General features: G+C 44.7%; 1 protein-coding gene across 3 annotated transcripts in view; it reads left to right on the top strand.

Moving 5' to 3' along the window:
- The window catches only part of CHL1 (cell adhesion molecule L1 like), a 136,494-nt gene that overhangs the window by 103,996 nt on the left and 14,330 nt on the right, over positions 1–18,168 (top strand). For all 3 annotated transcript variants that reach the window (XM_069736843.1, XM_069736841.1, XM_069736842.1), the window contains exons 18-21: positions 858–1,080; positions 2,489–2,604; positions 9,981–10,185; positions 10,310–10,432. In XM_069736843.1, the coding sequence (XP_069592944.1) occupies positions 858–1,080; positions 2,489–2,604; positions 9,981–10,185; positions 10,310–10,432 (667 nt within the window). The remainder of the gene's footprint in view (positions 1–857; positions 1,081–2,488; positions 2,605–9,980; positions 10,186–10,309; positions 10,433–18,168) is intronic.

Genomic DNA, 18,168 nt, shown 5'->3' with positions numbered 1-18,168 from the left:
TGTGTGCACCGTACACTGTGAGGATTCTCTGGTGCCAGCGGCGAGACTGAGCAGTCATGTGACAGCAAGTATGCGATATGCAAACTCCCGATCACATTCCACCTTGTCATGCATGTCCTTGCTCAATTTGCTTGTATTGAGCCAAGCTGTGCACGTCTAGTTGGCATGTGGTCAGAAGTATGCATATCTCACACTTACAGTCACATGACTGTTTGGTCTCGCCGCCAACTCCACAGAATCCTCATAGTGCGCACTGTCAGGAATCTTTAGTGCTGGCACTGGGCGATTGCCACATTCCAACTAGAGTCAGTGTCCAGCCTCATTCAATATACTTGCATTGAGTGAGGCCTCGTATGTCTAGTTGGCATGTGACTGCATGTACTGTATGCACTTTACATACTTGCAGTCAAGCGCCCACCCGCTCTCCTAATCGGCACCGGAGAATCCTGATAGCCCGCATTGTGCATGCTATAAGGATTCACAAGTTTGCACATAGTCACTGAACAACCCCTTATTGTATTATAACTCTAACGCTCTGAGAAAATAAAATATATTGTGATTTTAATTGGTACAAAATGTATGAAATAAATGAATTTAGGAGTTAAAAAAGCCTTGTCTGCGGTCTCCATCACTGTATCCTGCACGATTCATCACAATCACTCCTGGCGCTGTGTTACACACCACTGGGCAGAGAATGCTAAAGAAAGACGTCTGGCAGGTTTCAGGAGGGGTGAGAAAATAACAGAGCTACTTCTAACAAATATTATGGAATAGTGAAGTGATGAAGAGTGATTCTCTGATATATGGCCAGCGTCTACTCAAGGCTTCATGTTGTTTCATTTTATCATCTGTTTCAGCCCCTGAATTTAGATAAACAAAATGGTCCAGGATTTGAGTACAGAGTCAGTTGGCGTTTACAGGGCGCGGAGACTGACTGGCATCATAAGAAAGTGAAACGTCCACAATTTACGATAAGGAACACTCCGGCTTTTGTGCCTTATGACATTCGTGTCCAGGCTGTTAATGACATCGGTGCTGGTCCAGATCCAGAAATACACACTGTATACTCGGGAGAAGACAGTAAGCATCTCTTACTATAATGATAAAATAATAATTATTCAAAACTTTCATTAATTACCATTGAAAGAGGACCGGTCACGTTTCCTAAATATGTTTTTTTTTTTTTTTTTTAACCTGGTGTGAACGCCATCGTTCTTCTGAATCTGGCATCGTTTTTCTTTTGTTCCTGGGCCTCTCCATTCCTGAGATAGGGCTCTTTTTAAGAAAGTGGGCGTGAACCTCAACTTTTTTCTATAGGAGTTTTCATGAAGACCACACCCACGTGGCTACCATGACTAGATTTATGTACAAAGTAGAGGGGAGCATATCTCAGAAATGGAGAGGAGCAGGAAGAAAATAAAAACATCGCCGGATTCAGGAGAACAGCAGCATTTACATCAGATAAAAAAACTCCATATTTATGAAAAGTCATAAGACCCCTTAAATAGTTGAAAATGTTGAATTACATGTCACTTTTCAGGCACTTCCACTGTTTACACATCTTAACACACACAGAAGAATAGTTTGGCCATTCTTACAGGTTTTGCTTCCATTGCCTTTGGTTTCACAAGGGTTGTCTACTAACAAACCCTGCTTAAAGGGAACCTGCAAGTCAATTTATCCTGCCTATTATTGTTGGAGCATTTCAGAGAAAACATAGCTAGAAGAGCAAAATAGGAACCATAGGAATAGACATGACTAGTCTGGCACTATTCTTGGCTAGTTTCCTATTCGCACCGCTCCTGCTGATTGATGGGTCTTTTCCATGTGTGTACATAGGGACAGACCTGTCAATCACCAGTAACGGCGCCAGACTGCGAACTCAGTATGTTATTTTTATCTCTGGCATTTTCGCATTTAAAGGAATGCTAACAGGTTCCCCAGGCCCTTCAAACTGCCACCATGTAGTTATTACTGCTTTTATACCCTTCCCAACAAGTATGTCTTATTGATTTCTGCACAAGTCAATAATCTATTTTATAGCTGCAGTGGCAATATGCTAATTAATGGGTGACTAGTCATTGGGGCGTTGCTTTCCCCAGACTAATCATCCCACTAATCATATTATCACATCGGAGAGTTAAATGATTTGCAAGAATGGCAACTGCGCAATGCTAGAGAGGCAGAGATTTGCAAAGAGCGGACGGTTACGCTGCTTCATATCCACAGGAGCGAGATAATGTGATTAGTGGGATGACTGGTGTAAGGAAAGTAATGCCCCCATGACTAGTCACCTACTAATTAGCAGACACTATAGATTTTTTATATTGGTAAAACTTCTTAAAAGGGATATCTGGGACTTTAGAACAAAATGTGCCTCTGTTAGCAACAACCTTAATAATCTGTACTGTTTCATTAGTTCATTAAATATATTGCCACAGAACATAACAATGCAGAAACAATACATTAATATAATCTGTCTTTTCAGCTCCTGATGCGGCTCCATCTAATCTGTCAGTGAACCTTGTAAACAACATGATAGCCAATGTGACATGGGAAGAAATGTCACAGGACAGGATACGAGGACATCTGTCAGGTTACAAGGTATAGAATTTCTGTCATTTATAACAAACATTCATAGTGTAGGAGCAACACAAAATGGGATTAAAGTATAAAGTGAATCTGGCATTAGGTTTTGCTACTCCATCTGAGAGCAGCATGATGTGGGGGCAGACAGACTGATTCGAACAATGTGTTACTTACTGGGCTGCTTGCCTAGGAGCATTTTGCCTTGCTTATTCCACTTCTTAACATGCCCCCCCAAACAAAAAGCAAGTCGAAACACGCGTCGGGGTGGAGGGACACTGTGGCTGGGATCCCTTTTGCAGTGACTTCATTATTTTAGGTAACTTTACCATTTACATTTACAAAACTGCTATAGGGTTAGACCTATTAATTTTTGACTTGGCAGTTTTTCATACCGGTAGTTTAGTGATGTGTTCATTTTTATCTGTTTATTGATCCTGGCCATGTTGTTTGTCCTGCTCATTAATTTTTGTTTATCCAGTGTGAGCCAGTGGAGGGCACTATTTGTGCTCTCCAGAAAGTGTACGGAGATGTAGTGAGGCCATGAGGGCGTATTGCACAGGTGAAGCAATGATTAGAATGAAGCAGTGACTGATTAAAAGCCCTGTAGTAGAGGGGGAGGGGTGTCAGTGTTGGTCTTGGAAGCAGACAGAGCAGTTGTCTGAAGAGCACTCCTGTTATGGCTGGCAATCAGGCAACACAGCGTGCAGTAATCAGCGCACATACAGAGATCTGGCAATAACCAAAAACAATAGGACGAGCTCTGAGACGTGGAATCTCTGTAGACTGCAGTACCTGATCTATCCTCACACAACTATAAGCAGCAGTGGATTGCGCCTATCACTACCTATGCAACTCGGCACTGCCTGAGGAGCTGACTAGCCTGAAGATAGAAATACAAGCCTGACTTACCTCAGAGAAATACCCCAAAGGAATAGGCAGCCCCCCACATATAATGACTGTTAGCAAGATGAAAAGACAAACATAGGAATGAAATAGATTCAGCAAAGTGAGGCCCGATATTCTAGACAGAGCGAGGATAGCAAAGAGAACTATGCAGTCTACAAAAAACCCTAAAACGAAAACCACGCAAAGGGGCAAAAAGACCCACCGTGCCGAACTAACAGCACGGCGGTGCACCCCTTTGCTTCTCAGAGCTTCCAGCAAAAGTTAATAGCAAGCTGGACAGAAAAAACAGAAAACAAACTAGAAGCACTTATCTAGCAGAGCAGCAGGCCCAAGGAAAGATGCAGTAGCTCAGATCCAACACTGGAACATTGACAAGGAGCAAGGAAGACAGACTCAGGTGGAGCTAAATAGCAAGGCAGCCAACGAGCCCACCAAAACACCTGAGGGAGGAAGCCCAGAGACTGCAATACCACTTGTGACCACCGAAGTGAACTCAGCCACAGAATTCACAACAGTACCCCCCCCTTGAGGAGGGGTCACCGAACCCTCACCAGAACCCCCAGGCCGACCAGGATGAGCCACATGAAAGGCACGAACAAGATCTGGGGCATGGACATCAGAGGCAAAAACCCAGGAATTATCTTCCTGAGCATAACCCTTCCATTTGACCAGATACTGGAGTTTCCGTCTAGAGACACGAGAATCCAAAATCTTCTCCACAATATACTCCAATTCCCCCTCCACCAAAACAGGGGCAGGAGGCTCCACAGATGGAACCATAGGTGCCACGTATCTCCTCAACAACGACCTATGGAATACATTATGTATGGAAAAGGAGTCTGGGAGGGTCAGACGAAAAGACACCGGATTGAGAATCTCAGAAATCCTATACGGACCAATAAAACGAGGTTTAAATTTAGGAGAGGAAACCTTCATAGGAATATGACGAGAAGATAACCAAACCAGATCCCCAACACGAAGTCGGGGTCCCACACGGCGTCTGCGATTAGCGAAAAGCTGAGCCTTCTCCTGGGACAAGGTCAAATTGTCCACTACCTGAGTCCAGATCTGCTGCAACCTGTCCACCACAGAATCCACACCAGGACAGTCCGAAGACTCAACCTGTCCTGAAGAGAAACGAGGATGGAACCCAGAATTGCAGAAAAATGGAGAGACCAAGGTAGCCGAGCTGGCCCGATTATTAAGGGCGAACTCAGCCAACGGCAAAAATGACACCCAATCATCCTGGTCAGCGGAAACAAAACATCTCAGATATGTTTCCAAGGTCTGATTGGTTCGTTCGGTCTGGCCATTAGTCTGAGGATGGAAGGCCGAGGAGAAAGATAGGTCAATGCCCATCCTACCACAAAAGGCTCGCCAGAACCTCGAGACAAACTGGGAACCTCTGTCAGAAACAATATTCTCAGGAATGCCATGTAAACGAACCACATGCTGGAAGAACAAAGGCACCAAATCAGAGGAGGAAGGCAATTTAACCAAGGGCACCAGATGGACCATTTTAGAAAAGCGATCACAGACCACCCAAATGACCGACATTTTTTGAGAAACGGGAAGGTCAGAAATGAAATCCATCGAAATATGTGTCCAAGGCCTCTTCGGGACCGGCAAGGGCAAAAGCAACCCACTGGCACGTGAACAACAGGGCTTAGCCCTAGCACAAATTCCACAGGACTGCACAAAAGCACGCACATCCCGTGACAGAGATGGCCACCAGAAGGATCTAGCAACCAACTCCCTGGTACCAAAGATTCCTGGATGACCGGCCAGCACCGAACAATGAAGTTCAGAGATAACTTTACTAGTCCACCTATCAGGGACGAACAGTTTCTCGGCCGGACAACGATCAGGTTTATTAGCCTGAAATTTCTGCAACACTCTCCGCAAATCAGGGGAGATGGCAGACACAATGACTCCTTCCTTGAGGATACTCGCCGGCTCAGATAACCCCGGAGAGTCGGGCACAAAACTCCTAGACAGAGCATCCGCCTTCACATTTTTAGAGCCCGGAAGGTATGAAATCACAAAATCAAAACGAGCAAAAAATAACGACCAACGGGCCTGTCTAGGATTCAAGCGCTTGGCAGACTCAAGATAAGTAAGGTTCTTATGATCAGTCAATACCACCACGCGATGCTTAGCACCCTCAAGCCAATGACGCCACTCCTCGAATGCCCACTTCATGGCCAGCAACTCTCGGTTGCCCACATCATAATTACGCTCAGCAGCAGAAAATTTCCTGGAAAAGAAAGCACATGGTTTGAACACTGAGCAACCAGAACCTCTCTGTGACAAAACCGCCCCTGCACCAATCTCAGAAGCATCAACCTCGACCTGGAACGGAAGAGAAACATCAGGTTGACACAACACAGGGGCACAGCAAAAACGACGCTTCAACTCCTGAAAAGCTTCCACGGCAGCAGAAGACCAATTAACCAAATCAGCACCCTTCTTGGTCAAATCGGTCAATGGTCTGGCAATGCTAGAAAAATTACAGATGAAGCGACGATAAAAATTAGCAAAGCCCAGGAATTTCTGCAGACTTTTTAGAGATGTCGGCTGAGTCCAATCCTGGATGGCCTGAACCTTAACCGGATCCATCTCGATAGTAGAAGGGGAAAAGATGAACCCCAAAAATGAAACTTTCTGCACACCGAAGAGACACTTTGATCCCTTCACGAACAAGGAATTAGCACGCAGTACCTGGAAAACCATTCTGACTTGCTTCACATGAGACTCCCAATCATCTGAGAAGATCAAAATGTCATCCAAGTAAACAATCAAGAATTTATCCAGATACTCACGGAAAATGTCATGCATAAAAGACTGAAAAACAGATGGAGCATTGGCAAGTCCGAACGGCATCACCAGATACTCAAAATGACCCTCGGGCGTATTAAATGCCGTTTTCCATTCATCTCCCTGCCTGATTCTCACCAGATTATACGCACCACGAAGATCAATCTTAGTAAACCAACTAGCCCCCTTAATCCGAGCGAACAAGTCAGAAATCAATGGCAAGGGATACTGAAACTTAACAGTGATCTTATTAAGAAGGCGGTAATCAATACACGGTCTTAGCGAACCATCCTTCTTGGCTACAAAAAAAAACCCTGCTCCCAATGGTGACGACGATGGGCGAATATGTCCCTTCTCCAGGGACTCCTTCACATAACTGCGCATAGCGGTGTGTTCAGGTACGGACAAATTAAATAAACGACCCTTAGGGAATTTACTACCAGGAATCAAATCGATAGCACAATCACAATTCCTATGCGGAGGTAGGGCATCAGACTTGGACTCTTCAAATACATCCTGAAAGTCCGACAAGAACTCTGGGATGTCAGAAGGAATGGATGACGAAATAGACAAAAATGGAACATCACCATGTACTCCCTGACAACCCCAGCTGGTTACCGACATAGAGTTCCAATCCAATACTGGATTATGGGTTTGTAGCCATGGCAACCCCAACACGACCACATCATGCAAATTATGCAGTACCAGAAAGCGAATAACTTCCTGATGTGCAGGAGCCATGCACATGGTCAGCTGGGCCCAGTACTGAGGCTTATTCTTGGCCAAAGGTGTAGCATCAATTCCTCTCAACGGAATAGGACACCGCAAAGGCTCCAAGAAAAATCCACAACGTTTAGCATAATCCAAATCCATCAGATTCAGGGCAGCGCCTGAATCCACAAACGCCATGACAGAATACGATGACAAAGAGCACATTAAGGTAATGGACAAAAGGAATTTGGACTGTACAGTACCAATAACGGCAGAGCTATCGAACCGCCTAGTGCGTTTAGGACAATTAGAAATAGCATGAGTAGAATCACCACAATAGAAACACAGTCTGTTCAGACGTCTGTGTTCTTGCCGTTCTACTTTAGTCATAGTCCTGTCGCACTGCATAGGCTCAGGTTTACTCTCAGACAATACCGCCAGATGGTGCACAGATTTACGCTCGCGCAAGCGACGACCGATCTGAATGGCCAAGGACATAGACTCATTCAAACCAGCAGGCATAGGAAATCCCACCATTACATCCTTAAGAGCTTCAGAGAGACCCTTTCTGAACAAAGCCGCTAGTGCAGATTCATTCCACAGAGTGAGTACTGACCACTTCCTAAATTTCTGACAATATACTTCTACATCATCCTGACCCTGGCATAAAGCCAGCAGATTTTTCTCAGCCTGATCCACTGAATTAGGCTCATCGTAAAGCAATCCCAGCGCCTGGAAAAATGCATCAACACTACTCAATGTCTCCTGGTGCAAGAGAAAACGCCCAGTCCTGAGGGTCGCCGCGCAAAAAAGAAATAATAATCAAAACCTGTTGAATAGGATTACCAGAAGAATGAGGTTTCAAGGCCAAAAATAGCTTACAATTATTTCTGAAGCTCAGGAACTTAGTTCTGTCACCAAAAAACAAATCAGGAATCGGAATTCTTGGTTCTAGCATCGATTTCTGATCAATAGTATCTTGAATCTTTTGTACATTTACAACGAGATTATCCATTGAGGAGCACAGAGCCTGAATATCCATGTCCACAGCTGTGTCCTGAAGCACTCTAATGTCTAGGGGAAAAAAAAGACTGAAGACAGAGCTAAGAAAAAAAAATGATGTCAGGATTTCTTTTTTCCCTCTATTGGGAATCATTGGGGGGCTCCTTGTACTGTTATGGCTGGCAATCAGGCAACACAGCGTGCAGTAATCAGCGCACATACAGAGATCTGGCAATAACCAAAAACAATAGGACGAGCTCTGAGACGTGGAATCTCTGTAGACTGCAGTACCTGATCTATCCTCACACAACTATAAGCAGCAGTGGATTGCGCCTATCACTACCTATGCAACTCGGCACTGCCTGAGGAGCTGACTAGCCTGAAGATAGAAATACAAGCCTGACTTACCTCAGAGAAATACCCCAAAGGAATAGGCAGCCCCCCACATATAATGACTGTTAGCAAGATGAAAAGACAAACATAGGAATGAAATAGATTCAGCAAAGTGAGGCCCGATATTCTAGACAGAGCGAGGATAGCAAAGAGAACTATGCAGTCTACAAAAAACCCTAAAACGAAAACCACGCAAAGGGGCAAAAAGACCCACCGTGCCGAACTAACAGCACGGCGGTGCACCCCTTTGCTTCTCAGAGCTTCCAGCAAAAGTTAATAGCAAGCTGGACAGAAAAAACAGAAAACAAACTAGAAGCACTTATCTAGCAGAGCAGCAGGCCCAAGGAAAGATGCAGTAGCTCAGATCCAACACTGGAACATTGACAAGGAGCAAGGAAGACAGACTCAGGTGGAGCTAAATAGCAAGGCAGCCAACGAGCCCACCAAAACACCTGAGGGAGGAAGCCCAGAGACTGCAATACCACTTGTGACCACCGAAGTGAACTCAGCCACAGAATTCACAACACACTCCCTGTGTGAAGCAACACAGGGGCAAGAGGAACCAAAGGGACTGACACCCTGCGTCTCGGAATGTCTTTTGTTTACCCGGCTTCGATCCGGAGGATACAGAGTGCTGTGCACGGTGTGAGTAACGAGACTTGGTCCCGACGTGCGGTCGCCCAGGGAAACTGGACAAAGGGAAGTCCGGCCTGTTTAGGGACTGCAAACATAAAGCCATGTACTATGTATTCTTATGGACTGTGTGAAGTAACATATTAAAGAAACATTTTGTTTGAACTTGCTTGGGTCACTGCCATCTTCACTACGTACGGTGATACCGCTGCATCACACCAGGTGTCCCTTTCAATGAGGCACCTTTTCTGATTAAAAAAAGTTAAACTTTTTCCTAATAAACTTATACCTTTTAATATCTATTATAGCATGGTTCTATTCTATTCCTGGGAATGTGCACATCCCTGGTGTGTTGTTAATTATATTTATATTGAAGTGCCATGCACTTTTGTGGATTGTAGGAGTTTATTTATAACTAGATTGTGGCCCGATTCTAACGCATCGGGTATTCTAGAATATGCATGTCCCCGTAGTATATGGACAATGATGATTCCAGAATTCGCGGCAGACTGTGCCCGTCGCTGATTGGTCGAGGCAACCTTTATGACATCATCGTCGCCATGGCAACCATTATGACATCTACGTCGATACTGTGCCCGTCGCTGAATCAGAAACGTGAGATGTCTACATCCTTTATGACATCATCGTCGCTGTGCCCTTTGCTGATTGGTCGAGGCCGCCAGGCCTCGACCAATCAGAGACGCGGGATTTCCAGGACAGACAGACAGAAAGACAGACAGACAGAAAGACGGAAAAACCCTTAGGCAATTATATATATAGATTAAATAAATTACCAGTAATAAAGTAAACTTACTAATTTTACTAAGTTATTATTGTATCCTTAATAAGTGGAAGTGGCAAGTTCTGCTTTGTTTCCTTTTGGTCCAATTGCAAAGAGGATTCTGAAATATCTCTCTTGTTCTATCTAGATAATATACTGGAAAGTAAAAAGCCTACATGATGGAAAGATGCATCATGGTGAGCGACATACTCTATCATTTACTGGTCAGAGGAACTCAGGGATAATCCCAATAGTTCATCCATTCTGCGAGTATCAAGTGTCTGTCGCAGCCTACAACACGCGAGGTGATGGCCCCGAGAGCGTCCCGGTCACATTCCAAACTCCAGAAGGAGGTGAGAATATCTGATAGAAACTATTCTTGTTAACAATATGGATTGGGGTGTGTGACAGATGTCTGAGATAGATGATCAGTGAATATGTACCTGTTTTAAAGCTGTAGTTTTATTGATTTCTCAGTGCCTGAACAACCACAGTTTCTACGAATTGTAAGTTCGGACCAGGAGTCCTTCACACTGTCCTGGGCCCCACCAAGGAGAATAAATGGCGACCTTATCGGTTACGTACTGCAGCATCAGACAAGTAAGAACATTTACACTGAACTTCACAAAATATGTGATGCTCAAAAATGATATAACCGGTACTGACCATCAGTTATAAAAGCACATACATTCCCTGAAATAAACAGAATAGATTGTCCCACCTCTCCTCTAGATAAAAAAAAACTGATTGATGCAGATCCAGAAGCTGAAACCATGAGTGATCATAGCATAAATGGGCGACCCACTCTGTAGGAGCAATTTTTTGGTATTAACTCTATGATTTGGCTAATAGAGAGGCACCAAGCTGGACTCCACACTATGATGCCAATATTTCATAATATAATAGCTCCTTTTCCTCGCAACAGTAATGTTCTGAGACCCATAGGATATTGGATGTAATGTACAGACCAGTATGGATTCAGCTTTTACTCATTCCCACTTTAGAAACATTTGATGAAATACGGAATACACAGTGCATGTAAAAACGGTGAAAACTCCACCCAATGTTATATATTATGGGCCCCCGTCACTAGTAACCGGCAGCTTTAAGAATGGTTTAGCACAAGCCAGGTTTCCCTGGTCCTCTTCACCCTTTAGTCCTGGCACAGAAATCTGGACTAACAGAAGAGCATTAGGTTAAGGCCATGGAGTCATCTGTTGGCTGATGGTGCAAGCTGGCAGGAAGCCTGGTCAGAACCAGGAGGATAGTCAAGGTATAAAATCAGAAGGCAAAGGAATAGTCAGGAAACGACAGACAACAGAAATATCAACAAGTTAACCAGGAGTTGAAAGCACATTCCCGAACCAGGGAAGATACACTATTAACTGCCAGTGAGAGTCAGAGATTCAGGAGCTTAAATAAGAGATAGCCTCACCCAAGGCTCAAAAAAAGAGCTAAATAAGAGACGGCCTCACCCAAGGCTCAAAAAAGAGCTAAATAAGAGACAGCCTCACCCAAGGCTCAAAAGAGCCAGGAATGAACCCCATATCTCCCTAACTGAGCAGCACAAAAAGTCCCAGGAATTACACATGACTGCCGTGTCTCTGCCGTGCGTCACCGGAAACAAAGGCACTAGCCTGGTGTTACAGTACGAATGGGAAAAATGTATTGATCTTGTATTAAATGCAGGTTCACTTTTCAGGTCCACCTGCGAAATAAATTGTAACACTAATCTATGTAGACAATACCTTAAAGGGGTTGTTCAGGTAAAACAAGTTATCACTGTTGCATACCGGCATCCATTGGCAGAACAGAGCACTTTAACCCGTTAGAATGGAGTGGCAATGCGAAGGCTCAGCTGCCGCACCTGTTGTGAATTCTGTGGCTGAGTTCACTTCTGTGGTCACAAGTGGTATTGCAGTCTCTGGGCTTCCTCCCTCAGGTGTTTTGGTGAGCTCGTTGGCTGCCTTGCTATTTAGCTCCACCTGAGTCTGTCTTCCTTGCTCCTTGTCAATGTTCCAGTGTTGGATCTGAGCTACTGCATCTTTCCTTGGGCCTGCTGCTCTGCTAGATAAGTGCTTCTAGTTTGTTTTCTGTTTTTTCTGTCCAGCTTGCTATTAACTTTTGCTGGAAGCTCTGAGAAGCAAAGGGGTGCACCGCCGTGCTGTTAGTTCGGCACGGTGGGTCTTTTTGCCCCTTTGCATGGTTTTCGTTTTAGGGTTTTTTGTAGACTGCATAGTTCTCTTTGCTATCCTCGCTCTGTCTAGAATATCGGGCCTCACTTTGCTGAATCTATTTCATTCCTACGTTTGTCTTTTCATCTTGCTAACAGTCATTATATGTGGGGGGCTGCCTATTCCTTTGGGGTATTTCTCTGAGGTAAGTCAGGCTTGTATTTCTATCTTCAGGCTAGTCAGCTCCTCAGGCAGTGCCGAGTTGCATAGGTAGTTGATAGGCGCAATCCACTGCTGCTTATAGTTGTGTGAGGATAGATCAGGTACTGCAGTCTACAGAGATTCCACGTCTCAGAGCTCGTCCTATTGTTTTTGGTTTTTGCCAGATCTCTGTATGTGCGCTGATTACTGCACGCTGTGTTGCCTGATTGCCAGCCATAACAGTACAAGGAGCCCTTCAATGATTTCCAATAGAGGGAAAAAAGAAATCCTGACATCATTTTTTTTTCTTAGCTCTGTCTTCAGTCTTTTTTTTCCCCTAGACATTAGAGTGCTTCAGGACACAGCTGTGGACATGGATATTCAGGCTCTGTGCTCCTCAATGGATAATCTCGTTGTAAATGTACAAAAGATTCAAGATACTATTGATCAGAAATCGATGCTAGAACCAAGAATTCCGATTCCTGATTTGTTTTTTGGTGACAGAACTAAGTTCCTGAGCTTCAGAAATAATTGTAAGCTATTTTTGGCCTTGAAACCTCATTCTTCTGGTAATCCTATTCAACAGGTTTTGATTATTATTTCTTTTTTGCGCGGCGACCCACAGGACTGGGCGTTTTCTCTTGCACCAGGAGATTCTGCATTGAGTAATGTTGATGCATTTTTCCAGGCGCTGGGATTGCTTTACGATGAGCCTAATTCAGTGGATCAAGCTGAGAAAAATCTGCTGGCTTTATGCCAGGGTCAGGATGATGTAGAAGTATATTGTCAGAAATTTAGGAAATGGTCAGTACTCACTCTGTGGAATGAATCTGCACTAGCGGCTTTGTTCAGAAAGGGTCTCTCTGAAGCTCTTAAGGATGTAATGGTGGGATTTCCTATGCCTGCTGGTTTGAATGAGTCTATGTCCTTGGCCATTCAGATCGGTCGTCGCTTGCGCGAGCGTAAATCTGTGCACCATCTGGCGGTATTGTCTGAGAGTAAGCCTGAGCCTATGCAGTGCAACAGGACTATGACTAAAGTAGAACGGCACGAACACAGACGTCTGAACAGACTGTGTTTCTATTGTGGTGATTCTACTCATGCTATTTCTAATTGTCCTAAACGCACTAGGCGGTTCGATAGCTCTGCCGTTATTGGTACTGTACAGTCCAAATTCCTTTTGTCCATTACCTTAATGTGCTCTTTGTCATCATATTCTGTCATGGCGTTTGTGGATTCAGGCGCTGCCCTGAATCTGATGGATTTGGATTATGCTAAACGTTGTGGATTTTTCTTGGAGCCTTTGCGGTGTCCTATTCCGTTGAGAGGAATTGATGCTACACCTTTGGCCAAGAATAAGCCTCAGTACTGGGCCCAGCTGACCATGTGCATGGCTCCTGCACATCAGGAAGTTATTCGCTTTTTGGTACTGCATAATTTGCATGATGTGGTCGTGTTGGGGTTGCCATGGCTACAAACCCATAATCCAGTATTGGATTGGAACTCTATGTCGGTAACCAGCTGGGGTTGTCAGGGAGTACATGGTGATGTTCCATTTTTGTCTATTTCGTCATCTATTCCTTCTGACATCCCAGAGTTCTTGTCGGACTTTCAGGATGTATTTGAAGAGTCCAAGTCTGATGCCCTACCTCCGCATAGGAATTGTGATTGTGCTATCGATTTGATTCCTGGTAGTAAATTCCCTAAGGGTCGTTTATTTAATTTGTCCGTACCTGAACACACCGCTATGCGCAGTTATGTGAAGGAGTCCCTGGAGAAGGGACATATTCGCCCATCGTCGTCACCATTGGGAGCAGGGTTCTTTTTTGTAGCCAAGAAGGATGGTTCGCTAAGACCGTGTATTGATTACCGCCTTCTTAATAAGATCACTGTTAAGTTTCAGTATCCCTTGCCATTGATTTCTGACCTGTTTGCTCGGATTAAGGGGGCTAGTTGGTTTACTAAGATTGATCTTCGTGGTGCGTATAATCTGGTGAGAATCAGGCAGGGAGATGAATGGAAAACGGCATTTAATACGCCCGAGGGTCATTTTGAGTATCTGGTGATGCCGTTCGGACTTGCCAATGCTCCATCTGTTTTTCAGTCTTTTATGCATGACATTTTCCGTGAGTATCTGGATAAATTCTTGATTGTTTACTTGGATGACATTTTGATCTTCTCAGATGATTGGGAGTCTCATGTGAAGCAAGTCAGAATGGTTTTCCAGGTACTGCGTGCTAATTCCTTGTTCGTGAAGGGATCAAAGTGTCTCTTCGGTGTGCAGAAAGTTTCATTTTTGGGGTTCATCTTTTCCCCTTCTACTATCGAGATGGATCCGGTTAAGGTTCAGGCTATCCAGGATTGGACTCAGCCGACATCTCTAAAAAGTCTGCAGAAATTCCTGGGCTTTGCTAATTTTTATCGTCGCTTCATCTGTAATTTTTCTAGCATTGCCAGACCATTGACCGATTTGACCAAGAAGGGTGCTGATTTGGTTAATTGGTCTTCTGCTGCCGTGGAAGCTTTTCAGGAGTTGAAGCGTCGTTTTTGCTGTGCCCCTGTGTTGTGTCAACCTGATGTTTCTCTTCCGTTCCAGGTCGAGGTTGATGCTTCTGAGATTGGTGCAGGGGCGGTTTTGTCACAGAGAGGTTCTGGTTGCTCAGTGTTCAAACCATGTGCTTTCTTTTCCAGGAAATTTTCTGCTGCTGAGCGTAATTATGATGTGGGCAACCGAGAGTTGCTGGCCATGAAGTGGGCATTCGAGGAGTGGCGTCATTGGCTTGAGGGTGCTAAGCATCGCGTGGTGGTTTTGACTGATCATAAGAACCTTACTTATCTTGAGTCTGCCAAGCGCTTGAATCCTAGACAGGCCCGTTGGTCGTTATTTTTTGCTTGTTTTGATTTTGTGATTTCATACCTTCCGGGCTCTAAAAATGTGAAGGCGGATGCTCTGTCTAGGAGTTTTGTGCCCGACTCTCCGGGGTTATCTGAGCCGGCGAGTATCCTCAAGGAAGGAGTCATTGTGTCTGCCATCTCCCCTGATTTGCGGAGAGTGTTGCAGAAATTTCAGGCTAATAAACCTGATCGTTGTCCGGCCGAGAAACTGTTCGTCCCTGATAGGTGGACTAGTAAAGTTATCTCTGAACTTCATTGTTCGGTGCTGGCCGGTCATCCAGGAATCTTTGGTACCAGGGAGTTGGTTGCTAGATCCTTCTGGTGGCCATCTCTGTCACGGGATGTGCGTGCTTTTGTGCAGTCCTGTGGAATTTGTGCTAGGGCTAAGCCCTGCTGTTCACGTGCCAGTGGGTTGCTTTTGCCCTTGCCGGTCCCGAAGAGGCCTTGGACACATATTTCAATGGATTTCATTTCTGACCTTCCCGTTTCTCAAAAAATGTCGGTCATTTGGGTGGTCTGTGATCGCTTTTCTAAAATGGTCCATCTGGTGCCCTTGGTTAAATTGCCTTCCTCCTCTGATTTGGTGCCTTTGTTCTTCCAGCATGTGGTTCGTTTACATGGCATTCCTGAGAATATTGTTTCTGACAGAGGTTCCCAGTTTGTCTCGAGGTTCTGGCGAGCCTTTTGTGGTAGGATGGGCATTGACCTATCTTTTTCCTCGGCCTTCCATCCTCAGACTAATGGCCAGACCGAACGAACCAATCAGACCTTGGAAACATATCTGAGATGTTTTGTTTCCGCTGACCAGGATGATTGGGTGTCATTTTTGCCGTTGGCTGAGTTCGCCCTTAATAATCGGGCCAGCTCGGCTACCTTGGTCTCTCCATTTTTCTGCAATTCTGGGTTCCATCCTCGTTTCTCTTCAGGACAGGTTGAGTCTTCGGACTGTCCTGGTGTGGATTATGTGGTGGACAGGTTGCAGCAGATCTGGACTCAGGTAGTGGACAATTTGACCTTGTCCCAGGAGAAGGCTCAGCTTTTCGCTAATCGCAGACGCCGTGTGGGACCCCGACTTCGTGTTGGGGATCTGGTTTGGTTATCTTCTCGTCATATACCTATGAAGGTTTCCTCTCCTAAATTTAAACCTCGTTTTATTGGTCCGTATAGGATTTCTGAGATTCTCAATCCGGTGTCTTTTCGTCTGACCCTCCCAGACTCCTTTTCCATACATAATGTATTCCATAGGTCGTTGTTGAGGAGATACGTGGCACCTATGGTTCCATCTGTGGAGCCTCCTTCCCCTGTTTTGGTGGAGGGGGAATTGGAGTATATTGTGGAGAAGATTTTGGATTCTTGTGTCTCTAGATGGAAACTCCAGTATCTGGTCAAATGGAAGGGTTATGCTCAGGAAGATAATTCCTGGGTTTTTGCCTCTGATGTCCATGCCCCAGATCTTGTTCGTGCCTTTCATGTGGCTCATCCTGGTCGGCCTGGGGGTTCTGGTGAGGGTTCGGTGACCCCTCCTCAAGGGGGGGGTACTGTTGTGAATTCTGTGGCTGAGTTCACTTCTGTGGTCACAAGTGGTATTGCAGTCTCTGGGCTTCCTCCCTCAGGTGTTTTGGTGAGCTCGTTGGCTGCCTTGCTATTTAGCTCCACCTGAGTCTGTCTTCCTTGCTCCTTGTCAATGTTCCAGTGTTGGATCTGAGCTACTGCATCTTTCCTTGGGCCTGCTGCTCTGCTAGATAAGTGCTTCTAGTTTGTTTTCTGTTTTTTCTGTCCAGCTTGCTATTAACTTTTGCTGGAAGCTCTGAGAAGCAAAGGGGTGCACCGCCGTGCTGTTAGTTCGGCACGGTGGGTCTTTTTGCCCCTTTGCGTGGTTTTTGTTTTAGGGTTTTTTGTAGACTGCATAGTTCTCTTTGCTATCCTCGCTCTGTCTAGAATATCGGGCCTCACTTTGCTGAATCTATTTCATTCCTACGTTTGTCTTTTCATCTTGCTAACAGTCATTATATGTGGGGGGCTGCCTATTCCTTTGGGGTATTTCTCTGAGGTAAGTCAGGCTTGTATTTCTATCTTCAGGCTAGTCAGCTCCTCAGGCAGTGCCGAGTTGCATAGGTAGTTGATAGGCGCAATCCACTGCTGCTTATAGTTGTGTGAGGATAGATCAGGTACTGCAGTCTACAGAGATTCCACGTCTCAGAGCTCGTCCTATTGTTTTTGGTTTTTGCCAGATCTCTGTATGTGCGCTGATTACTGCACGCTGTGTTGCCTGATTGCCAGCCATAACACGCACCATTCATTCCTTATGAACTACTACCATCTCTGTGCTCAGCTGTTTTCAGCAGCCTATAGAGAATAAATTGAACGGAGGTCAGGCCTCCAACCTGCCTTCTGTGAGGGGGTTATCACTGCCCTGTAGGGGATAACAATTTCTTTTTTTGCAGTCAGACACTCCTCAATCACTAAGTTATCACCTATCCTATGGAAAGGGGTTTTCATCGGACAACCTCCTTAAACTTGACATAGAAGATAATTGTTGGGGCAACAAAATGTAAACTTTTATTCTAAATAATTTCTTTAACATTACTCCAAATAATTTTCTGTTTTCTGTGGCCCAGGATAGGGGACATATACCAGGATGGGGGATACAGAGGTGCTTCTCACAAAATTAGAATATCATCAAAAAGTTAATTTATTTATTTCAGTTCTTTAATACAAAAAGTATATTATATAGAATCATTACACACAGAGTGATCTATTTCAGGTGTTTATTTCTGTTAATGTTGATGATTATGGCTTACAGCCAATGACAACCCAAAAGTCATTATCTCAGCAAATTAGAATACTTTATAACACCAGCTTGAAAAATGATTTTAAAACCTGAAATGTTGTCCTACAGACTTGTATGTTCAGTAAATGCACTCAGTACTTGGTCAGGGCTTCTTTTGCATCAATTACTGCATCAATCCCACCAAGGACATCTGCAAGGAGTTTGTATGTTCTCCCCGTGTTTGCGTGGGTTTCCTCAGGTTCTCCGGTTTCCTTTCACAATCTAAAGACATACTG

This window comes from Ranitomeya imitator, chromosome 8 (genome assembly GCF_032444005.1).
Source record: "Ranitomeya imitator isolate aRanImi1 chromosome 8, aRanImi1.pri, whole genome shotgun sequence".
NCBI lineage: Eukaryota > Metazoa > Chordata > Amphibia > Anura > Dendrobatidae > Ranitomeya > Ranitomeya imitator.
The sequence above is the reverse complement of the archived record's forward strand: the minus strand, read 5'-3'. Positions and strand labels throughout refer to the sequence as shown.